Genomic DNA, 25,935 nt, shown 5'->3' with positions numbered 1-25,935 from the left:
AAATTATGCCACAATCCAACATGGCATTTGTACGCTTCGTCTATTGCTTCTCTAGGCTCGAGCACACTTTTAATTCACTGTTGCACTGTGACCTCTGTAAGTCAAACAGCTTTGCGTGCATTTTGTTCTCCTGACCCTCTTGAGCCCAGCCTTGGAGGAGGAGAGGGGGAAAAGGTCACATTGTGCAGCAGGTCGCATTCCACTGGCCAGCAACTTAGTTGAATGTGTTCAAAGGTGCATTGCTATGCACAAGTGGGGAGTATGCCCCACTGAACACAGTGGGATCTATTTGCAAGTGGAAAAACCAATAAATCTGGTTTTGGGGATAAGCTCACCCAATTCTGCATGGAAAGTTACACATTCCCAGTGGCATTGTTTTGGAGCACTTAACGGTACTTTAATGCAATCCTGTACATCTCACTTAGAAATAAGTCCTGTTGAGTTCAGTGGAGCTGGCTAGCAATATTAAGTAGGTATGGGATTGCAACCTAACTGTACTTCCTTAACTTTCTTAAAATGCACCCTTGCTAGGGTTGCTGTAGCTGAATAAAAATAGCAATTCAAGGCACTGTAATACACACACACACACACATTTTCCATGCATTCTATCTGAACTAAAGTCAACCAGGGAATAAAGGTAATGCTGATCTTTAAATGTGCAGTCAAAAGAATTATTTATAGCTGCATTGTCATGCAGCAGACTTCATACTACGTGGCTGTGTTTTCTGCAAACTGCAGCCTTAAGTCTGTACTTACTAGTGTCTGGTGGGCTGCCCCCTAGGAATTCAGGAGTTGGGCCATTACAATTCTCTGCCAAGTCAATAGCCATCTGTATGTCCTCAGTCCACTTGTCCATTTCCGTGCGGCTGCTAGGAACACGAAGGGAGATCTTGTTCATTTTACTGCAAGCGACTATGAGCTTCACAAGCTGGTCAATTTTTTTTAGCTGAATGCAAGTTTTCAGCCTGTTTCCTTAAGCTACACCAGGCGTAGGCTAACTCGGCCCTCCAGCTGTTTTGGGACTACAACTCCCATCATCCCTGACCACTGGTCTTGTTAGCTAGGGATGATGGGAGTTGTAGTCCCCAGACAGCTGGAGGGCCGAGTTGGCCTATGCCTCAGCTACACTCTAAGAACACCCTAGTTTTAGTGTGTTCTCTTATGGTGAAAACAAATGATTACAAATGTATTTACAGTGAACTGTTGTTGTAGTAATAATCATCTTCTTTTGACAAGTTGCAAAAAAAGAGAGCGCAAAGTGGAAATTACTTACCTTGCAGCCACAACAATGGACTGGTGTTGACCTCTCAGTGTGAAGCAGTGAGGAACCCCCCATTCATCTTCGCTCTCTTCAATCTGAGGATATGGACATACAGAGACCCTCACAAGACAGGAAAGGAGACAACTATCCGCAGAAATGTTAAGCTGCAGAATGCAGCACGGTTCTGCACTATGTGAATAAATACATGGACAGTTTTGTTTCAGGAAAAAAACCTAAGGTTGAATTCCCATTGCAATGCTCAGGATAATCTGGCAAAAAATACAGGAGGATTGGAGTAAGCACTGTCTGGATCTAGGCCCTTATTAGCCATTCCTGTTAGCTTCACAATTCCAGCAGTACACGCTCGTTTCAATGTCAGCAAATGGGAGGAAATGCACAACGACTTGGGCATGGCCTACCTCTGGCATAGGCAAACTTGGCCCTCCAGATGTTTTGGGACTACAACTCCCATCATCCCTGACCACTGGTCTTGTTAGCTAGGGGTGATGGGAGTTGTAGTCCCAAAACATCTGGAGGGCAGAGTTTGCCTATGCCTGGCCTACCTCATCATGACCACAGGAAATATTGCATTTTGGATTTTGAGCAAGTCTGCATGGATTCAGAATCACAACTAAAAACAATTCAAAAAAGGTAACTTGATGGATGTGTGTGTGCATCAAAATAGTATTAGCACACCCCTGGCAGCAGCGGTTATGTTTCAGTGGTGGGTGTCAAATGCAAAGTTTCTATTTTGAAAACTACTATTTTCCATGTTCCTAGGGAATCCTCTTGTTTAGGCTTTGGTTATCAACTGATTTCACATGGTTCTCAGCCAACAGAGCCACTGTGTTCCAACACAGAGTCTACAAATAAAAAAAGGCTATGATTTAACGCTGGACCATTTATTCCAGTCCCCTAGAATAGCACGCATGCACTCTCATTTCTAATTTGTCTCAAAAATTCCAGAAATGGCTTTCATATAAAGACAAAAAAGTATCAATTGCAACGTAATGTGATTTGAGACGTCCAGCAGCTAACTGATCGATCCACAGCTCATACTTACCATCATACCATATAGCGGAAGCTGCCCGTGGACTTTGAATTGATTCGATGCTGTTAGGCCTCTGCTTGTGTACAGCAAGACATCGTTGAACTAAAAGGCAAACACAAGAAGCAACGTAACTTGGTTGAAAACAGGAGATTTAAAGGTTTGGTTCATAGGTCTAGCCATCTGGAGGAAGCACACACAGCCTACAAATGTGCCCATCACTTTGTGTGTAATGTATATTGGATCATCAGTATGTATCTGTAACCGTCCCACTATTTATGCCCAGTGGGCCCACATTCCAGAGCACACACTATTTCAGGGGTCTAATCACATGATCCAACAGTGTGGGAAACACTTACGAGATCCTTCCAATATTGGGCTGTTGTCCCCATCCCTGGCATTCAATGGCCCAAATATATCTCAGAGTTTCATGATGTCTTAAGATCACAAAAACAAGTAAATATATCTTGAGAGACACAGGACGCAAAGGGAAGTTTGCTTTGCCATCCCAAAGATGGTTTGCTTTGCTTTTTAAGCTGCATATTGGCAAGGTAGCAGATTCTGGTATTTTAGGAGCTGGCTTTGTTCCATTCTTGAACTGGGTGCAGACCCTTCAAGCCATGCATCTGTGGCCTTTGGGACTCAAAGATGAAGCACCAAAGGTTGAAAGTATCAGTTGATTTATTGTAATATGTACTAGGTCACTAGTACACATTTATGCAAATAAAACAGAAAGATGAAAGGAAAAGATAGCAGCCCAGTTCAGACATAATGGTTTGCCATGATTCTTTCTTGCCCATTTGTGGGCTACCCATGCTGTTAAGACCACGCTCTTGAAAGACGATCTTACTTGGCTATGAGTGATCGCCAAAGAAGAGCTACCCAAACTGAGGAAACAAAGGATGATCCTTGGTTTACCATCATGTCTGAACCAGGGATCATGGCTTGTTTCACCCAACAAAACAATATCTGCAGTCAAGGTTTGTTCTTGGCTTAGTGATCATGGTTTGTTGGGAGTGAAACCACCATCCTAATTTGGATGCAACTCTATGCCAGGGGCTGTGATTTGTTTTCCTAGTGTTGTTTTCTTAGATTATTTTACCATTTGCAGCAAACTCCTTCTGTGAGCTTCTCCCCCCCCCCCCACCTTTTCCACCACTTGGCATTTATTGCACAGTTGTGTTTGATTGTTACACACAAACATTCCTGCCACTTACCAGGAAGAACATCCGCTGCTGTAAGCCTTTTCCAGACAACTTACTAAGGCTACCCAGTCTAATAAACTCCTGTGCAGGAATGGAAACAAAACATGCCATGTCAGAGCAGTATTCAAACATCTGGCTGAAAGTCTGGGCCTAATTAATGTTGCATCACTCGATTTATTGTTTTATGCCTGCCCACCCCGTTGTAATTCAGCTACACACATGCAATATCCTCTAGGCCACTTCTGCCCATAAGGCCTCGCTCTGTCATTGTGTCAGAAGTTATGAAATGGAAGTTGGGTGACACTTAGGAAATAGTCGGAACTGGTTGCAGAGAAATGAGGTGGTAAGTGGGATTGTCTATCATGGTGGGCACTGAGCAAAAGAACAGGATGCAATTAAAAAATAAGAGCCATGGTAATGAGCAATAAATAGAAGCCAGGAACAGAGTTATTACCACATAACGTCATTTAACTAACTAAGTCAGAGGGGAACCAAACATCCCTTAATTCCTTCTGCACCTCCATGAGAGGCTGGCAATACATTAGCCAGGAAGGCTACACAGAGAGCCTCGTTGAGCATATGCCAGCTCAATGTGGAAAGAAGTACAACTGGCTCATCCTCAAAGTGTCCATTTATAGCAGGCTGCTTCCGCATGTCGCTCTCAGCAGCAACGGCACAAAGACAGGATGTGGAACAGGATTCATCACATGAAAAATATATTTTACAATGCGAGGGCTTAGATCTCCTAGGGGGATGGCATACAGTGATGGTCTATTGAGAATCACAGCTCTTGGTACAGAATCCACCTATGGTGCATTTATTTTCCTAGTCCAATTGATGCAGAACCCACCCTCCCTTACCAGTGCAGGTAACTGGTGCTCCAATTCTGACTGTCAAGTCACCTGCCTCCAACATATGCAATCTTTGTATTTAGTTTGTTTCTGGGAAGTAGTGTTTTGAAGCAAGTGGTTGAGAAACAGGATCCTTTTATGCATTAATCAAATGAAGGGGACGATGTGTACAAAGGAGTCCTGTAATGCTAAGGTAAGAGTAATGCATTTTACTGTCCAAGAGCAGACAGGATTTATCTTATTCCTTAATGCTGTGGTACCAATGTGTTAAGATAAAGAGATAAGCCTTTGCCTGCTTTTTCAGAGGAAAAGGGTAAGGGTAAGGAGACCTGCCCCCCTTGCTTCTCACCCCTTTGGTTTAACATCCTCCTGTTTGGGCAGAGCCATATTCAAACAAGACATTCCAAGCTCATATAAGGAGTGTAACAACTTTCAAGATACTTCTCCTTCAGCCCAATTACAGTATTTTTAAAACATCCCCCCCCCAAAAAAAAACAGGGATATGCTCCCAAATGTTGTTCTGTCACTTACCCTTCCTGGGATCACCAGATTGTCAATACCTATCAAATCTTTCTTCAACTCATGCAACTTCTGGAAATTTTCCATCTTCAGCATACTGCTGTGAAGCTGAGCGACCGCTTCTGAAATCTCTGCCAAAGCAGCTGCGAAATGAAACACATATGCAGAAGAAGGTAGCAGATGAACTACCTGGGCCGGATCTGCATTCCATGGGTCCCCCTCTGCCAAATGCCTCAAGAACCACACATAATAGGCACTGTGACTTGTACCGGGAAGGAGAGAAGCAAGGTTCGTGCAATGCAATAATGCTCCCGGGGAGCCAAACTGTTGTTCTTGCAGGTGCATTTGCAACCTCGCCAATGCCTTGCCCCTTTCCTTCCTGGGAAGCCGCAGCAGGGAAGGGAGGTCATACAAGGGCCGTCACTCCACCGACCATGACTGCACGCAAGATCTGATGTTACGGCTCCGGGGGCAGATTTAGTCTTGCCAGGTCTTCACTCAGGGATGGTGCACTTTTGTTTTCAAAAGCACCAAAGCAAGGAAACAGTAGGCAATGGTGAGGCCTCCTAATTCTTACCCACCATTGCCTTTTCCCACCCATTTCTCTTGGTGACTGGATTCCTCCCCCCCCCCCCCCCGCACTTAGTAGGTGAGCCAGGAGGTGGCAAAGGTAAAGGACCCCTGGATGGTTCAAGTCAAAGGTGACTATGGGGTTGCGGCACTCATCTCACTTTCCAGGCCGAGGGAGCCGGTGTTTGTCCACAGACAGCTTTCTGGGTCATGGGGCCAGCATGACTAAACCGCTTCTGGCGCAACACGACACTGTGACGGAAACCAGAGTGCACAGAAATGCCGTTTACCTTCCTACCACAGTGGTACCTATTTGTCTACTTGCACTGGCATGCTTTCGAACTGCTAGGTTAGCAGGAGCTGGGACAGAGCAACGGGAGCTCACCCCGTCGCAGGGATTTGAACCGCCGACCTTCTGATCGGCAAGCCCTAGGCTCTGTGGTTTAACCCACAGCGCCAACCGCCAGTCCTGCTACTGGTGTAGGGAGCATGGCATGAGTTCCAGCAGTCTCCATCTTGGGGTGAAAACTTAGCAACCCACAACTGCTAATGTAAATAATGTAAATAACTTTTAACTGTACTTGCCCCATGGGTCTGTATAAACACATTTAAGTATTATATAGACTAATAACAAGTGCAACGTTTTGTTATAAGATTCTCTTGTCTCCTTTTATTACACTGGGATTCTTTCAAGGAATGATATTTCTGATTAAAAAAAATGGTTCCTCTGGGTTTCAAGATAATTAAATTATCTTAGTCATTGATTTTTTTAGCTTGTGGGTCTGCAGTTCACATAACTTTAGTGCACACATTTCCTTGTTTTAAAGCACCTTTCATGCAGTATTTTGGGCATGTTTCAATATCAGGCATTTTTGCTTCTCTATTCTGTATTTAAAACCACACATTTCAGCTACCTTTTACACCCACTGGTCATCACATTATTCTGGATGGCTGCCCAGAAATGTCATAAGAAGCTTGAAAGATTGAAATGCTAATGCCCATAAACAATGATTGTGTTGTGATTGTCTGTATTTTTAAATCTCTCTCTAGAGGCTCTACCTAAGGAACCTATTGGAGTGCCATGACTTCCAGTGCATCATTACTTTCAATGAAGCCCAAGGGATAACCCTGTTGTAGTGAAATATAAATTATTTAGCATTTCCACCCTCGTTTCAGCATTCTGCACAATTGTTCAGTTGTTTGTGAAATGGACTTGTATGGGAGAGTTGGGCTGAAATCCTATACCTTGAGGCTTGACAACCATATGTCAGGAGTGCGCTGATGGTGTTTCCTGCTTGGCAGGGGGTTGGACTCGATGGCCCTTGTGGTCTCTTCCAACTCTATGATTCTATGTTTCTAAGATCCAAGCCCCACTGAACTTACGGGGTTTCTGAGAGATATGCCTGGATCACTCTGTTAAGGACCCAACTATGCATTGCACAAAAATGCATATAACTAAACTCCACCTCTCCTTTTCTCAAGAAGCTGCTTCTGCAGAAACCAATTTCATAGAGTACTGGTCCAACCCCCTGCAATGCAGGAATCTCAGAGAAAGCATCCATGACAGATGGCCATCCAATCTCTGCTTAAAAACCTCCAAGGAAGAAGAGTCCACAACCTCCCAAGGGAGACCGTTCCACCGTCCAACTGCTCTTACTGTCAGAAAGTTTTTTCTGATGTTTAGTCGGAACCTGGAAGCCATTGGTTCGAGTCCTACCCTCCAGAGCAGGAGAAAACAAGCTTGTTCCCTCTTCCATATGACAGCCCTTGAGATATTTGAAGGTTGCTATCACATCTCCTCCGAGTCTCCTCTTTAGATTAGTGACACAGCACAGCAGGTTACTGCTTAATCACCCCCCCCCCCTCTTTCTACTCTAGTTCACCTCCTCCTAAAGCCACAGAATAAAAAATAAAATAAAGGGCTGTCGGGGTTCAGTCACACACATCTGCATGCAATATGTCCTTAGGAGCTAAGAGGTATGGCTCTGCTAATCAAGGGAGATTTCCTCCAATACTCAACTCACCTCTGGAGTCCCTGAAGTCCACATGATTCGGTGGATAATGTTTACAAAGCCTTTCCATTATCTGCTTGTAGTGCATAAGTCTGTGCAGAGGCCTGAGAAGGAAGGTGTTGAGGGGCAGATAACAGACTTTCTGCAACTCAAAGTCTCTGCATAAGGTTTCCAGCTTTCGAGAATTCTTGATCCCATTCTCCAGCTCAACCAGGACCTCGGTGTGCTTCCGCAAATGAACCGTCAGTTGCTAGAGAAAGGAGTGGGGGAGAGACGCAGTCATTATTCAGTACATCTTTAACTCTGCATCTTCAGCGCAAAGGTGTATAGTAAAAAGCTACTACGATGGCATAACTATAAAATCAAATGCAACACAATGCAACGTCACAAGAAAATAATGTGCAGTAGATACAAACACATATAACAACACTGCTTCCGTAGTGGCTTAAAAGGGTTTACAAGGCTAGGAGAATAGAAAGATCTTTGCTTGAAACAAGGTTAGATTTGTTTGAGGTGGGGTGCCACAAAAACTCTGTCCCTGGTTGCCATGTGCTTTAGCTCAAAAGGTGAAAGTACCTGGAAGAACGTCTCTGACAGTGATCTCAGGAACTAGGTAGACTGGCAATAAACTGCATGTGAGATTGGAAAGGAGTAGCGCCATGTTGTTGCCATACTGAATACCACTACTACTTCTTTCTTGTTTTCATGCCGGCAATGTAAAGGGTTTAGACCAGGGATAGGGAACTTGTAGCTTTTCAAGTGGTATTGGATTTGCAACACCCATCAGCCCCAGACCATGCAGGCAATGGGCAGGGTTAATGGGAGCTGTGGTCCAGCAGCAGACGAGGGACCACAGGTTCATTACCTCTGAATGACACCAAGGATCTCTTAGGGAACTCCTAGCCCTACACCAGTCTTCCTCTGCTGGTACGAGTCCAATGAGTTTCTGCTCTGAGTGCCTTCAAAGATCTGCCTGGTCACTTCTCTGTTGTGACATCCTCCCTATGGAATGCTCAAGCGTCCTAACAACACTCACTTTCGGAAAGGCTGTGAGGAACTTGGGCCCAAACATCTCTGACCATCTTGGACACCGGTTTGGAGATGCTTTGTGGAATTTCCCTCAACCTCTGAGATGTAAAGCTTTGGAATATTACACTTCCCATGTGGAGGTTATTACAACAGCAAACACATGGAGTTGTAATGTTCAAATTAAATGTTATGGTCAGCCTTGGAAAAACAACAGTTTTGTACGCCCTGTGTGCTATCCATCAGCAAAGGCTAAGGAGAGCTTGGAGAGTCATGGATAAGAAAGCACTCCATGCAAAAGAGCACTCCACAAACTGATGGGAGCAAGCCCAGACTTGAATATTGCCTCAGTAGCTTTTCCCACCCAGTTAACTTCCTTGTGATTGGAGTTGGATGCTGCTCATGTAGCCTCCAAACCTATTTACCTACATGCATGTATAGACCAGAAGCACAAACAAATGGTGCTTTCATATAAAGATCTTGGGTTCTGCATCTCAAAAAACTGACCCTTATGATACCATTTCCAAACCAGGTTTGAACTGGTGATCCTATGCCTCTACTTACAGGAAAACCTACCCCCGTGTGTTTGAAAACCTTATGGCAAAAAGGTGACCTACAAGTTTTAATAACTATTGTTTCTATAATGACTTGGGCTTTAGACAACCCATAGTTTTCAGCTGCAGAAGCTCCACTCTAATTGCTCAGAAATTCATTGACTTGTTTTTGTTTCAGTGAGCAATTGCAGCACAAATCACAAATTTTTATTGCTTAGCCAATCATACAACAGTATAATTTAAAAAAATACGATGAAAGGCACAATCCACTGAAAGATCCAATATCGTTTGCAATTATCATGATGAGAAAAACTATAAACACTTACTACAAAAAATGATCATATCCTTTTACAATGCAGGGGCTTCACAGTCCTCTACTATCTCACCTTTTTCATCCACCTTCATTATTCTAAATCATGCTGACGATCCATCATAGGGGATTTGGCCCAGAACTAGGAAGCTAGCTAAGTCTCATATGGTCCTATGGGTCTGATTTGTCACCAAGAAGACCAAAATGTCCTCTCCTACTCAACCCTTTTCGCCTTCCAATCACTTTGCTATACACTTATGTCTAAGACAATTATATTGACCGCACTGCATCCACTGTATGTTCCAGCTCTTCCACGGCTGGTTGTTCACACCGACACTAGCCGTGTCTAGTTGAGCCAACTAGACATAACTGTAGAAGGGAACCTATTAAGTTTTTCCAAGAAATACAGCAGGGACTGTGTGATGTTGTTGTTCAAAAAGAGAGCAAGCAAGGAAGGCTGCATACGCCTGTGTGTGTATGCATGCATAAACTGGTCCCATATGATCCACACTAGGGTTTGAAGGCTGTGCATAATTCATACCTTCATATTCTGGATGTTCTTCAGCATAACGTCCCCAATTCTTTGGTAATCTCCTTTCAAGTGGGCATTAGAGCGGCCTTCCCTGCCAACAACAGAATTATCCCATGTCAGTCAAGCATTATAACCGTATCATCACTCAAAGAGAAAAAGGATTTTCTACATTAAAAACAAAATAAAAACCCCAACATTGCTCTGTGCTGCTATTTGGGAGTTTTATTAATGTGCTGTTAATTCCCACACGAGGTACATTCTTCCTTTGCAACAGCTTGCGTTTCTGACAGTGCCGAGGCCATGAACTTTGCAAACCTACAAAGTTTTGAAGACAAAAGGGCAAATGCATCGTTTTGAAAGCTACAAGGACCGACAACTGGAGGGGGGGGGGTGGAAAAAGAAATGCTGGGATAGTAACAGAAAGGAAATTTACCACACAGTGGGAAAACACACGCATTTGCCGAATACTTGTAATGTTTGATTCAAAAGTTCCAGCCCACAGTATCCTGGGATAGACTTAAAGGATGCAAATTGAAACCCTTGTCTCCTTGGACTGAGCTGGAAATGAATCAATTTGATCCCCCTGCCAAACTGGAAAACAAATTAATAAATCCCCCCAAGGCAATCCAAGTGACAAGTGCAACCATTCATTTTACTTCTTGCGTGAATGGGATAGCATACCCTCCAACATTTCTCCTATGAAAATAAGGATGTTCTCTTCCATAATAATAATTTTTCTTATTTATACCCCAGCCATCGGGTTCCCCAGCAATTCTGTGTGGCTTACAACATACTTAAAAACATAATAAAACATTTAAAAACTTCCCTATACAAGGATGCCTTCAGATGTCTTCTAAATGTTATGTAGTTACTTGTTTTCTTGGTTTGGGGGCCACATAACTGCATACCCTCCAAGATTTCTCTGATAAAAATAGGGATGTCCTAAGGAGAAGTGGGACATTCTGGGATCAAATCGGAAACCGGGATGGCTTCTGTAAAGTGGGGACTGTCCCTGGAAAATACGGAGACTCAGAGGGTCTAGGATAGACCCTTGGAGGGTCTAGAATACCCTTCTCCACTGCCCTGATATGTTCCTTTGCAGCGAAACAGCACTGACCCTTGGGTCTCTTTCCAAAGGTTGCTGTTCTATCACCTCTAGTGTGCTACAGATCATGTTAGGACAATGGAGGGAGAGGAAAAGAGGGGGAATTGCTGTTCTCACATGCCAATAAGTAAAGCAAGGGGCTTGGTGATTGGCAGCAAGTGGTAAGGCAGGAAAGCACCTATCACCTGCCTGGATCTAAGCCAGAAAAAGTTATAGATTCCACCTCACCAGGGATTCCTAAAAGCCTGACTCTACTTTGAGGTGCAGTGCTACAAACCTTGGAAGTTAGTCTGAACTTCTATAGATGAAACTGATGGGACTGCACCCAGACAACTCCAGATCAGAGTGCAGACTCTAGTTTGTGTATCACAGTATATTGTGCAAGCCTTTACTTTCAGGCACTTAAATAAATAAATAAATTTGGTCCTTCTCCACTGGAGATATTTAGACTCCCCATTCACTCAGCATTTGGAAAAGCCAAAGCAAGCCATTAACTGATTTTGAGATAATGATCTATTCTGAGCAACCAATCACTTAATGGGAACAAACACAAATCTTCCAAATGCAGAAGGATCCTTCTTCATTTGTTTTCTAACATACTGTAAAAGATTGTGATTTCGCACAAGGTGAGCATTCCCTTATTGCAAACATTTTTTTCTGTAAGAAATCTAAATGCACCCCCCCAAAAGTAGCTAGAAGCAATGAGATATTTGGTTGAAAACCCATTTTTCTATGGTAGTTATTCAAGGCATTAGGAGTTATTCAAGATGTTTACTTATTTTTGTAGTAAAAACGAAAGCTAGATCTAGTTAGACTTTTCCTCTTCTTTCCTTAAATAACTGAATTAGAGGCAACTAACCTCTGCTGCAAGAGTGCATAATTCAGCCACAAGTTAACTCAGCACCTATAGGTTTCAGCTGAATTAAAACCCAATTCACAAAGGTTCTCGGTTATAGCAATGCGGCCAAATATGCTGAAATGCAAGTACAGTGGTACCTTGGTTTACGAACTTAATCTGTTTCGGAAGTCCGTTCTTAAACCCAAACCATTCTTAAACCGAGGCGCGCTTTCCCTGATGAGGCCTCCCGCCACCGGTGCCCTTCCACCATTCGGATTGCGTTCTTAGACAGAGGTAAAGTTCACAAACTGGGACACTACTTCCAATTTTGCGGAGTTCGCAAACCGAATCGTTCGTAAACGGGACTGTTCTTAAACCGAGGTACCACTGTACTTCAGTTCCAAGTTTGGGGATTGGAATTTGGGGATTAAAAGCAAACAAGTAATCTTGCTTTCAATTAAAAAAAAATGAGGGGGTATGTTTCGCTTAGGCTTAACTGGGAGAAAGAAAGAAAGAAAGAAAAAAGAATTCACACCTAATAAAACACTGACCATGTTCGCCCATAACACTAAGCCAAACTATGATTTAATGCAGATGTGCTGGCTCTTGGGGAGGAGATCATGCAGCATTGCTTCCTCTTAGCTGTTTTAGGTCAATCTAGCACCAAGGTTTGAACCCAGGATCATGGTTAAACTGTTCTTTTCTATAGATCATGGGTAAAGCAGAGGCAGCTAACCACAATCCTGGTTCGGCAACATGCTAAGCCAAACATTGGTTTAGCTGCTGCACCGAGTTAAAAGGACCAGGGAGGAGCCAAGAGGCTGTGAACTCCCTCTGTGGGAGCCAGCCCTCCTGTTTGGCATGATGGTCAAGTCCCCAAGGACATGCTCTTACAAGGCTTCAGGCCCCAGACCAACTCTTGTGTTACAAAGTTACCAGCAAACGTGAAATGAAGGGTGGAACCATTAACCCCGCTGTGTGGGAATCCCTTGTGACTGCAACACATTAGACAATTAAATCAGGTGTGCATCCACAGTAGTGACCAGAGGAGGAATTACCGCTAGGAGAAGCACAGAGATGAGAAACGCATCAGCACAACTGGACGCCTTCATCTGCCCCAGCTGAAACAAAACATGTCTCCCCCATATCTGTCTCTACAGCCACAGCAGCAGAATGCTGAAGGCCTTTGTGCCAGCCGAGTGAGATTTCTGGGGGTGTTCCTTCAGCAGAACATCTCCATGCCCAACCTCAAATTACTGCAGTCATTTTCCTTCTCTTACAAAAGTTGTTTGTTGTGTGGCATTGGGGGGCGAGGCGGGGAGAGGCTGCTGTTCAATAAACAGTGGGCCCTAAGCTGCCTTGGGCGCAAAGAACTGTGTACTTCTCTGGTAAAGGTAAAGGTAAAGGGACCCCTGACCATTAGCTCCAGTCGTGACCGACTCGGGGGTTGCGGCACTCATCTCGCTTTATTGGCCGAGGGAGCCAGCGTACAGCTTCTGGGTCATGTGGCCAGCATGGCTAAGCCGCTTCTGACGAGCCAGAGCAGCACACGGAAACGCCGTGTACCTTCCCACCAGAGTGGTACCTATTTATCTACTTGCACGTTGAGGTGCTTTTGAACTGCTAGGTTGGCAGGAGCAGGGACTGAGCCATGGGAGCTCACCCCGTCGCGGGGATTCGAACCGCCGACCTTCTGATCGGCAAGTCCTAGACTCTGTGGTTTAACCCACAGTGCCACCCGCGTCTGTTCCTGCTCATTTCAACAGGGCCACTTTCCAAATAAACGTTCTTATGATTGTGGAGCAGACAAAGCTTCCTGAATCCACAACGTTTTAAGATAAAAAGAATAATGCTATTGAGACAATTCTTCTGGGTGAGCATGAATTTGCATTCAGCATCCTTATTACACAGGCCTCTTGTATATTATTTTCTAGCTCGAGAAGCGTCAGAGGAAAAACAAATATTGCAGCGAGAATCAACCACTGAATTATCTCTGCCCAACAAGAATTTTAAAAAAGAGTTTCCAAAAGAAGAAGCTAAACTATTTCATATTAGTGGACCAGTGAAGCCAGACTGCTGCATCTTCTAGCTTTATCATCAAATACTCTCAGACCTCAATATGCAGAGCACAGCTTAAAAAAAAAAAAAATTCTCCCTGAAAGACCAGTTTGTGCTACAAGAAAGACATGAATATTGCATGATTTTCTTTTTTAAAATGTAATGAATGTCACAAGCTTGGCATAGAAACATATGAGGTGGAGTGCGCAATTGCCACTACAGAAGTGTGCGCAATTGCCAGGAGAGGCTAGCCTGACCTCGGGGTGGGTGGATCTGTCTCTTTCTAATCCATGTCACTTTGGAATATGTTCATTCATAGGTCTGTCATACTCTGTTTCAGCATAAGTGGAATGTTCAGAATGATCCAATTCACACCTTCCAGACTAATGTGCAGATCTGAACAAAATGGTTATCCTTCAGAATTAGCACCTCCCCAAATTCTGTGAGGTAGGTTTTCAGCTCAAGAAAGTGTTACGATTCATTAAAATGCATGTATTTCTTAGATGAAATGCAGTTCTGACAGAAAATATATTTAGAAATGCATACTTGGTGAGAAAATATGTTTAAAATGATGTGTGGCATTCAACTAAGTTTTATGCAGAGTAGACCCATTGAAATTAATAAGTGATGCCTGTCAATTCCGGTGGGTCTACTATGAGCAATACTTAGTTGAATACACTCTTATTTTCTCTACCAACATTATTGCCACTGACATTATCCCTGACTGTGCCAAAGGATATTCTACTCAAATAGAAGCATAAAATGGTGCTACACCTCCCCCAAAAAGAAGGTAAAATTTAATTTTTATTAAAAAGTGGTATAAAAGGCCCCAAAGCAGGACCCAAAACCAACAAAAAATTATGATGCTATAAGAAATATAGCAACATATTGTGAGCACTAGAAGCTATGCTTTACAGCATTAATTCCACTCTCCACTTATTGGCATCTCAATATTCAATGCTAATTTTATTACACTGGGAGAGCAGTAAAGAATAAATACCTGTATTGTACCTGTATTTACTTTTCTTTTTCCCCCTTTTTGCTAAGGAAAAAAAAAATCTTAATCTGGTTCTGTAGAAATCAACATAAATCTTAGCCAGAAATTAAGCTTTGAATATAAGGAGAATTCAGATTTTGGGGAAAGCTCTGAGCAGATGTAAATATAATAATGATGATGTGACCATTCAGTAGCAGCAAAGGTCATTTTAACACTACACACCTTTGCTGTGACTGAATTGATTTCCTAGTTTTACTCTGAGTGCAAGTAGGCTGCCTGCTGAGGGGAAGGAGAAATTGTTGGATGCTGACATGCTGAAGTAATTCTGCCCCTTAGTCTCCTTGAGTGCAGGACTGTACCCAAAGGTTGCATTAGTTCAAACAATGGCTCAAAAGGGTCATGCATTCCAAACTACAATAAGGAAAAACAAAATGTAATTTACACACAGCCCCTTCAAAACAGAAGGCAGTCCTGAAATAACATGCAGAATGACTGAATTATGGCATTTTTCCTGGTAAGGGAATATCGCTCTTGTCCTGACATGAAAATGGAGACCAGAACAGAAAAGGATAAAGCCCAAGGCAAAACATCTGATCACCACTTGTTGCTTTAGTCGATAGGAAGCCACAAGGAATCTGCAGCATCTTTACAAGAAAACTGATCTCCAAACACAGGAAGAAGACAGATGAAGCAGAGGGGATCAAAGATGATAAAAACCCAATAATTGTTTTTACAACCTAGGAATTCTTTTAACTACCTTCTTTAATCAACTCAGATTTCAGAAACCAATCTTCATCAAATGGGCCTCTGAGATAAAATAAGCAAGATGAAATATAGCGGCTGGGCATCTGCAGAAAGAATACTAGCTTATCGTTACTATTTCTTGTGCTGACACCCAGCTGTTCCTCCAAGGCGCTCAAAGTTACTTGCACACATGGTGTCCAGCTGGCCTCTCATTCAATTGGCACCAAGAGCCAGACATTTTAGCTTTGATTCCTTCAAGACCACTCTTCCGAGTTTATTTTATAGGATTTTTTTTGGGGGGGGAGGGGACACGGGTGGCACTGTGGGCTAACCCACAGAGCCTAGGACTTGGCGATCGGAAGGTCAGTGGTTCGAATCTCCGCCACGTGGTGAGCTCCCGTTGCTCTGTCCCTGCTCCTGCCAACCTAGCAGTTCAAAAGCACGTCAAAGTGCAAGTAGATAAATATGTACCGCTCCAGCGGGAAGGTAAACGGTGTTTCCGTGCGCTGCTCTGGTTCACCTGAAGCGGCTTAGTCATGCTGGCCACATGACCCGGAAGCTGTACACCGGCTCCCTCGGCCAATAAAGCGAGATGAGCGCCACAACCGCAGAGTCGGCCACGACTGGAACTAATGGTCAGGGGTCCCTTTACCTTTACTAAGGATTACTGAGATAACGTGGTATCCAGCACCCAGGTAAAAGCGCTCTAAGTACCCCCGTATTATGACTTTAACATGCTCTGAAGCGAGAGCACAAAGTGTACCTAATAGTTAAAGTGAGAAATGCTTATTCCAGGTTACTGATGCTTTTGGTGAGTATAGTTGACTCCAAAAGAAGTTAACTTGCATCACAGTCTTGCACATGTCTACTCATACACAAGTCCAACTGAGTTTATTATTTATTTGCTTACTATATACAGTCATGGGGGGAAAGGAAGTACATTTTCTTTGATTTCTATGGTTTAACGTATGAGGACATAACAACAACAATCTGTTCCTTAGCAGGTCTTTAAAATTAGGTGAATACAACCTCAGATGAACAACAACACATTGGCATGTAACACTGTGGCAGGAAGAATCAGCTGCACAGATATAAGAAGGGGGACACCTGGCTTGCAAGTAGTACATGTGAAAAGGACCTAGGGGTCTTAGTAGACCACAGGCTTAACATGAGTCATCAGTGTGATGCAGCAGCAAAGAAGAGTTAATGTTCTTCTAGGCTGTATCAACAGAAGTATAGTGCCCCAATCAAGGGAAGTAATAGTACTGCTCTATTCTGCCTTGGTCAGACCACACCTGGAATCCAGCGTCCAGTTCTGGGCACCACAAATTAAAAAGGTTATTGACAAGCTGGAATGTGTGCAGAGAAGGGTGATCAAGATGACCAAGAGTCTGGAAACCAAGCCTTATGAGGGAGTTTAACCTGGACAAGAGGAAGCTGAGAGGAGATAAGATAGATATTTTCAAATATCTAAAGGGATGTCTCACAGAAGATGGAGCAAGCTGCTTGTCTCCTACTTCGGAGGGCTAGGATGTGACCCAATGGATTCAAGTTACAAGACAGGAGGTTCCAACTAAGCATCAGGAAGCGAGTGGAACAGGCTCTCCATTGGACATTTTTAAGCAGAGGTTGGATGGCCATCTGCCATGGATGCTTTAGTTGATATTCCTGCATTGCAGGGAGTTGGACTAGATGACCCTCAGGGTCCCTTCCAACTCTACAATTCTATGATCCCAGAACAACGTGGAAAGGGGCACTGGTGACTGCTGAGAGGACAATGGGACAGGGGAATTCCCCGCCCCCACTGTGAACTTCCTTAATGCAGCTTTTGAATTAAGGGGAGCACAGCTGAGTCTTTGTATATTAAAGTGTTAAGACAAGAAGCCCCTTGAGGTCAAGCTTTGTCTTCTTATTTCAGACTCTAATGAAGACGAAACAGACCACATCCAGCCTAGGTTAAGTAATGAGCCATGGCCTTAGAAATCAATCGCAAAAAGAGGGAGAGAATGCTAGGACGAAATGTATTCATGACCTTCTTTTAAAAAAATTCATTCGTACCAAAAGTGGGATTTCTTACGTGCAAATTCAATTTTACTAGTTCTGTTCTATGTATGACTACTCAGAAGTATGTCCTATCCCAATATACACACACTTGCTTGGAAAGAAACCCGAAGTAGACATGCACAGTAAAAATGCAAGGAACAATCTGGCTTTCTACAGCTGGTGAGACTAATCTGACATACAGGTTATACTGTATATGCTGAAAGCAACCAGCAAGGCTTATTTGCAGAAACTGCAAGGAGATAAAAATCAGTCTACATATTTTACTTGCCTCATTATTTTCAGTCAGCTTATTGTTCAGCGCAATGGATAAAAACTAGTAAACCCCCCTGCGGTGTTTTAGCCTGCCTGGGAAAACTATTACATTAGAATAAAGAACTCACTGTGCAAAAAAAATAAAAAATAATCTAGGATAAATCTTAACGCAGAGGATTTCCTCATGCGAAACATAAAATTTAAATCACAGGCCAGAGAAACAAAACTGCAGTTTGTTACTGACCTTGCTTTCAGTCAAAACCTCCCAAGACAGACCTATAAATTGTTATGAGTTTGGGGTTAACACATTCCCCTGGACTAGTACAGCTTGCCAGAACACAATAAACAACAGTTTGCAAGCGCTGTCTCCAGAGAGGTTTCCCAGTGGCCTACTTACCGTACTTGGTATTATAGAACGACTAAAGAGTTTCTATTACCTATGAATGCACAACGAAAGTAAAGGCTATTTGAATGCACAGCAAAAAAAGTGTGACATTAGATAAAAAACAGAAAAAGGGTGAATATGAAACAAGACTATGGCTTCCAGGACTAGATCATATTGTTCTTTCTTAAAAACAGCTTTAAGCCCATATTGAAATCATTCACCATCTCAAACAATTCTATGTCCATGAGCAAAAATGCCTGTCTGAGGCCTCCTTTGAACATTCCTTAAAAATGCCAAGAGAGGAAGTCTTAGCAAATTATGTTTTCTGCATCCCCACTACTATAGAATGGGCAGGGTGCCCTGCTGCAGAGACTTGTGCTTCTGGCTAATTAAATCTGAAAGAAAGAAAAAATACTCCTAACAGAAGAAAGCCTTAGTATCGATTTGGCTCCACCGATTTGGAAAATATATTCATAGGGTGACTACCCCTATCCCTTTTGGGCACAGGCAACCCTACAAATCAAGTCATTCTAAGGAAGGGCTTAACTCACTTTGCACAAATATAGGGCTGGAGGAAAAAATACGTCTGGTGCAAGAGGTTAATTTTCCCCAGCACAGACAAAACACTATATGGAATACCTGTTCAACACGGACAACCACTGTTGCCATTACAGGTAGAGAATAAACCTCTAAAAGTGGAAGCAAATGAATGGGTTATCATTGTGAAAATGAGAGTGACTAAGGCCCGGATTCAACTAACCCAGTGTGCTAGGGAGCAGTATCCGCGCTTCCACTGGTCTGCTCCCTAAAATCTGTGATAGAGGGTCAGGAAACTCCCAGAACAGCACGCAGGGGGGAAGGAGAATGGGGGTTGTCCCATCCCGCATGCAGAATAGTTTCTGCTGACAGAATAAGAGTGCAATGTTGAATTCCTCCCTTAAAATCTGGCTGGACTTTAAAGTGCTGTGGTTCAGCATTCATGATGGACAATTGTGTCCTTTAATTGAATGTAGCAGGATCCCAACCTTCAGGTGTTTACAGATAGACTTGTAGAGTTGGAAGGGGCTACGAGGGTCATCTAGTCCAACCTACTGAAATCTTTTGCCCAATGCAGGGATCGAACCCGCAATCCTGAGATTAAGAGTCTCTTGCTCTCATCACCTTGTACCCTCAAGCTGGAGTTACAGTCCAACACCTTCTGCTGGGCATCAGGTTGGGAGATGCCACCATCCATAAAAGCACATCCTTAAGCATAAGCAAATCTTATCACTGGTAAAACAGGCTTCCGTCTCCAGTAATATTTAGGAATAAGTCAGAGGAAGCAAGAAATATTATATTATATAAAAGAATTTATAAAATAAGCTAAACAAGTCCTGCTACAAGCTCCAGCTCTGCCAACTACATTATTTCCAAAGCATAGTCACTCGAGTTATCAGGCAGATGATTGGTGAAATCTTAGGTTAATATGCCGTACAGCTGAATATGCTCAGTATAAAACACATATTTCTGCAAGTCTATTTGTAAACTGAAGTATTGGGCAAAGAAAACATAGCAGTTCAAATCTTTGCAACTTATCTATTTTGTGGCAGAAAAAAGTGGCATTAAATAAAGAAACAAGCCTTTTAGTCTCAGCTAATTTTTTTGTTTTTGTTTCAAAAAAGCTTAGTAGAAAGCGTTTCATTTTTATCCCCTTTTCCAAAATATAAAAAGGGGTGCAAACTTTGTCCTGCCTCTTATTATTTCTGCTATTCAGCTCAATACAAATTATCACATTTGGCTTATGCCCAGCAAGCAATGTGTAAAGGCATTGTAAAGGAAAACTGATTTCGTTTCTCTTTGATCGCCACCAAATAGAATTTACTCTCCTGAGTAACACTACTAAACTCCAGGTTTTCTAGATATGTACTATGCCAATGATTAAGGAGAACATTAGAGTACATTAGAATTTAATTCGTTTCAGTTTTTTTCTTCTTTGACTATTGATGAAGAAAATTACAGGTGCCAATAGAGGGAATAATTCATTAAAGATCAGTGATCAATTGAAAGAGTAAGGCTACCATCTGAGATATTTATTAATCTGTCTATCTGCTCAAGGGCACAGTGTGGGAGGGGAGGGTTTAACAGGGATGGAACAGCAAAACAAAAACATTTCCAAATTATTCACAATAGGTAGGAAAAAGGTTCCTTAAACAGTTAGCCGATTCTGGTAAGTCACCAGATCTGCCTCTTATTGCCTCTGTTTTTAATAAATCAGGATTAGCTAGAATCACACAGAGGGGAATAATCTTATAAAAACCATTAGCTCCTTCTGGCACCATTCCACCTCTCTTTTTAAAAAGGGCTTCTTTGACCTTAGAGCTGAATCCCTTCTCGTAATCGATCTCCCGCTCAGAGGTTTAAATATATTGTCTACATTAAAGATCTAGAGGGATTTAAGAAGTTGATGAGGTGATTTGGCTATCAGATTGGTGAAGCTTAATACCAATAGTAGAAGAGGAGGAACCTGTAAGCTGCAAACCTGTAGGTGCCACAACAGAAAGAGTGTGCGTAACTCAGGAATAATGTTTATCCGTCGCATCCAACTCCAATCCCCAAATCCAATCTCTGGGTTCCAGCCAATGTTGCACATGCAGGAAACAATTTGTTCAGCCTCTCTTTCCTTTCCCATACTACTGATATCCTCCAGCCCTCTGAACATCGGACCATCTGGGAAGGGGCTACTGAACATTCTGGGATGTGGCATATGGTGTGGAAATTTGGGGGTGTGTGTGTGCCTAAAATCAGGCAGAGGAATCTTGTACTACTGTCACATGATTCTTTATTTCAGGTGATTTCTCCCCCAAAAAAGATAGTTCAGAATGTTCAGTAGGCTCCACCCATTCGCTGCTGCCTTGGTCATCCAAATAAGTTTTCCAGGAGAGGGTATTGAGAGCTGCAGAAGCGTTGAAATACTGGCTGCACGAGCTACCGTCTGCTCGTGCAATGTTGGCTACAACCCGCCATGTTGAAAGGATCTCATGGGTAATAGTACGTTTCCGAGCACAATTCAAAGTGTTGGTGCTGACCCTTAAAGCCCTAAACGGCCTCGGCCCAGTATACTTGAAGGAACGTCTCCACCCCTATTGTTCTGCCCGGACACTGAAGTCCAGTGCCGAAGGCCTTCTGGTGGTTCCCTCCCTGCGAGAAGCCAAGTTATAGGGAACCAGGCAGAGGGCCTTCTCGGTAGTGGCACCCGCCCTGTGGAACGCCCTCCCATCAGATGTCAAAGAGGAAAACAACTACCAGACTTTAGAAGACATCTGAAGGCAGCCCTGTTTAGGGAAGCTTTTAATGTTTAATAGATGGTTGTATTTTAATATTCTGTTGGAGGCTGCCCAGAGTGGCTGGGGAAACCCAGCCAGATGGGCGAGGTATAAATAAATCATCATCTTTGTCTGAGACCTTAGGTAGCTGCTGCCAATACTGGGATAGAAGACAGAGCAATGGTTTTAGAAGGGGGGGAATTAATGCAAGTGCTTTCTGTGCTTCATTGGGTTCAGGGTCGGGTCATAAAGCAGTGGATAGTTAGGCCATGGTTTCCTGAAATTCTACCTCCAGAATACTCTTTCCACACAAGCTCATGTGCCTAACCCAGTGGGGGCACATGCTACATAATCCCATCCCTGCATACTGTAAATGACACCGTTCTAGGCTGTTCATACAAGGAGGTACTGACAGGTAAGAAGTCACCTGGCTACATATTAAAGAGGGGAAATGGGAAATTATGGGAAAGTGGTCTGCTAAGCAGCTTGCCTTCCTTTTCATCATCAGACACCGACAATCTTCAAGGAACACAACATTTTAATGGAACACAATTTCAAACTATGCTTGGGGGTACTTGACAGCTATGGCAGGAGGCTTTTGTTACTTTGTGGGCCTTTCAGCAAGGCTGTGGCACCATGTTGTATGTTATGCTTTTTTGAAGGCTTACAAACCAATGCCTGGCAAATGGATCACATCTGTCAAACAAACACGTCCAAAAACCTTGCTTCGGAGACAGTTTTTATCTATCCGCCATTGCCCTAGTTTTGAATTTCCACTTGGGACTATGTAACAGCAAAATATCATTTCTGGATAGGTATTTATTACACCGTACTAAAGACTGCAGAAGTTGGTGGGATCTATCGTGGCTTGCTGTCTGGGACTGCCGAAAAGACCAGACTGTACTCCACATTCTTGCAACGGAATCCAACCAGGTCTCAGCAGAATCAACCTCAGAAGTATGATAACTGCAGGGTCCTCCTTTATATCGCTGTAGCATATGGCTACGGTTAATCTAAATCACAAACCCTCATCCATCAGCAGCCCTTCTTTCCTAATACTTGCGAAATCCTTTGTGGATTATGAGAGCTAACTCGTTGATAAACAATGCCACCTCTAAATGAAATTACATATTAGTACAACCAACACAATCAGGCACACATTCATAAATTTTATTAAGTTTAGCCTACTCCTGCTATGAAATCTATTTATTTTTTGCAGAATATGGACACCTTTGCTATAGAAATGGCGTGTGAGGCATCAGAAGTGGGTATCTTCTCTGTGAAATAACTTTCTTTCAGTAACATATTGAATAAACATTTTGCGGAGGTTGTTGAAGTAAAATTCATCGTCTTACCTGCCACTTTATGTCGCTGCATATTTACAAAAAGCTATCTAACTTGCAAAGGGGCTTGTCTGAGTAAAGTTGACAGCATTTTTTTGTCTACTGACAAAGTAGACTATGACATACAAAAAAAAAAAAAGAGCTTTACTTATGTCACTTTGGAGATGATGATGATGATTATTATTACTATTACCCCACCCATCTGACGGGGTACAGACAAGAATGCAGGCAAATTTAGGAGATCAGCAAAGAGGGGATGCATTTTAAATCTGGAAAGCTTGAATCCTACTGCAATGCTGCAAGTTGAAATAAATGATCCTGGGAGATCCTGTGAGTACCACACATACAATTCCTTAGCTGCAGACCTTGTTCTGAATACAATTCCCTTTCTGTCACGGCATCCAATAAGCAAACAACTGATTTGGTTGCTCACCTACTTGCTGTGAGGGGACTAAGGAAAGCATGGTCACTTCTGATCTTTCCTTGGGTACAATGGGGATGGGAGTTGAGACATAATCTAAACACATTCTCAACAGCATTCATGATAGAGGAGAGAGCAAATCCTCTGTTTGGTGCTTAGCTTTCAGTGGTGCTGCAAAAGCATTAATTCAGAAACAAGGGGAAGTATCATTTACAGCATTGTTCTGGAGGAGGAATGTTTAGGAGAAATATTCCCCAAGGAGAACATCTACAGACTTAAACACTTGTGTTCGGCATCCTAATGTTTTGCTTCCATAAATACTAGACTTCTCCAATCCTTTGTTTTGCTTTTGTTTTGAGTGACTGATTAAAGCAAAATTAAATTGTTTAGCGCTCGTCAGGTCTGATTGCATGATTACGGTTCCCTCCTATTACAATTCACTTCCGAAATGAGGTCAACCAGCTTCTCCTATTGCACAGCGATACCAGAGGCAAAAGAATAAAGGTTACGAAGAATGATAGAATTCTGAACATGCTCAGATCATTGATTAGATTTCTGCCAGCAAAGAAATGTCTCCTTTGATAAACATTTCTTTCAAGTGGCATGTCTCTCTGACTAAGTGTTATTTTATTTCTCCTAAAGCTAACAGGTGTGTCCCTCTGCTCCGCTGGCTGATTAACTGTCTTGCTTTCATCCAATACAATAAACAAGTAATTAAAATAACAGTACCTTTTAAAGGCTACTATGCAATGTAGGTAACAGTTTGGGCATGCATGCCACTATTATATATTTGTAAAATAAATTTGTCTGAATTAAAAGATGTACAGGTTCAACAAAATCAGTTTTGGAAATCATTTAAGGGGCTTTGAACTCAGCAGCCCACATTTTATGATCTAGATGAAGTAATTTTACTGATTTATCAAACAAATGAATGTTTTCAGCCACGATTGATGTTCTATTTTATTATTTTATAAAGCTTTGCAGCTTGTTCTAGGTGGTTCCACTAATTTCAGTGAGACAAAAGCTTTAGCACTACAATCTTCTAATGCTTGGATCTCATTATTTTACTCCTGGTAAACATCACACCAAAGAGAGAAAATAAAACATAACATTAAGTTTTGCTACCATACATTTGTACTAGATAAAGAGACAAATCTTGAACAAATCAAGGCGATCCAGCTTTGTAATATACCTGTATCACAACTGGGGTGTGTGTGTGTGTGTTAAAAGATGGAGGCTTTTCTATAGCTGTCCTACACCAAACCATTCACATGACATTAACTCACATATCCCTGATATTCTTCCCCCAATCCGGATTTTCAAAGGGCTTGGAACCCCAATATTCCGTTTTTGCAGAATATTTTAAGAAGAGGGGAACACTAAAAATATGGCCTCCCAACAGTCTACATTTCATTCTGATGAACTGGTAGATCAAGCCTGGGGGGGGGGAGTAAGAGATGGACAGAGGTGGAAGCATCTGGTGAACTGAAACTATAATGGGGTGTCAGTTACAGCAAGATATTTGAGAAGCTGAGCATGGCACTGTCCTCCTCTGATAGAAAATAGTTTGGGGAAGGAGACCGGACTCAGCAGAAGCAGATCATAACCTTTTATGCCCCTATTCCACTCCACAGGCAAAGAAAACTTACAAAAGATGAATGAGAGAAGGGTATATTTAGGCAAACAAGTGGATTTGGCTGCCTAATACCAAAGCTCTTTTAACTGAACAGGTTAGAATGCAACATCTAAAGGCACAAACAGAAGCAGTGCAGGATATCTGATAAAGATCTCCTACAGGGAATAAGAAAATTAATAGCAGCTTTGGGTTGGAGGAGATCAGATTGGGACAATGATCCTGACAGTGCAGGGCTTAATCCTTTCTTCCACATGCTGTATTCTCACTCTAAGATTGATTCTCCACCCTATGATCTGGTTTGCTTTTTGGAAAACCTTCCAATTTTATTCATTTATTTGTACATTTACAGTGTGATGGAATTTGGAACTAGAAAACAGAAAAGGACAAAAGGGTTAGATCCCACTGCTTTGGTATACAGTGGTGCCCCGCAAGACGAATGCCTCGCAAGACGGAAAACTCGCTAGACGAAAGAGTTTTCCGTTTTGGAGGTGCTTCGCAAAACGAATTTCCTATGGGCTTGCTTCGCAAGACGAAAATGTCTTACGAGTTCCTGCGGGTTTTTCCCCTCCCCCCCTTTTTCTAAGCCGCTAAGCCGCTTATCTGCTAAGCCGATAAGCCGCTAAAAGCTGCTAAACCACTAATAGCGCTAATCCGCTAAGCCGTCAATGGGCTTGCTTCGCAAGAAGAAAAAACTGCTAGACGAAGAGACTCGCGGAACGGATTCTTTTCGTCTTGCGAGGCACCACTGTAAATCCAGTCAGTGCCCCTCCCCCTTTATTAATCTTTTTACGCAATCAAGGATCTCCTGCATCACGTCTGGGTGCACCCGAAGATTTGTAACGCTCTTCTTGCTGGAACTGACAGCTAACCCATTCTGACGTGAAGAGAGGCATAACAGAACA

General features: G+C 42.7%; 1 protein-coding gene across 15 annotated transcripts in view; it reads right to left on the bottom strand.

The window, feature by feature from the left end:
* The window catches only part of FARP1 (FERM, ARH/RhoGEF and pleckstrin domain protein 1), a 184,291-nt gene that overhangs the window by 9,222 nt on the left and 149,134 nt on the right, over positions 1–25,935 (bottom strand). For all 15 annotated transcript variants that reach the window (XM_083735241.1, XM_083735244.1, XM_083735248.1 and 12 more), the window contains exons 17-23: positions 9,898–9,979; positions 7,479–7,716; positions 4,897–5,027; positions 3,527–3,595; positions 2,325–2,414; positions 1,274–1,356; positions 757–869 (exon numbers count right to left, since the gene is read on the bottom strand). In XM_083735241.1, the coding sequence (XP_083591367.1) occupies positions 757–869; positions 1,274–1,356; positions 2,325–2,414; positions 3,527–3,595; positions 4,897–5,027; positions 7,479–7,716; positions 9,898–9,979 (806 nt within the window). The remainder of the gene's footprint in view (positions 1–756; positions 870–1,273; positions 1,357–2,324; positions 2,415–3,526; positions 3,596–4,896; positions 5,028–7,478; positions 7,717–9,897; positions 9,980–25,935) is intronic.

Source organism: Podarcis gaigeae (genome assembly GCF_964106915.1).
Source record: "Podarcis gaigeae genome assembly, chromosome: 4".
NCBI lineage: Eukaryota > Metazoa > Chordata > Lepidosauria > Squamata > Lacertidae > Podarcis > Podarcis gaigeae.
The sequence above is the reverse complement of the archived record's forward strand: the minus strand, read 5'-3'. Positions and strand labels throughout refer to the sequence as shown.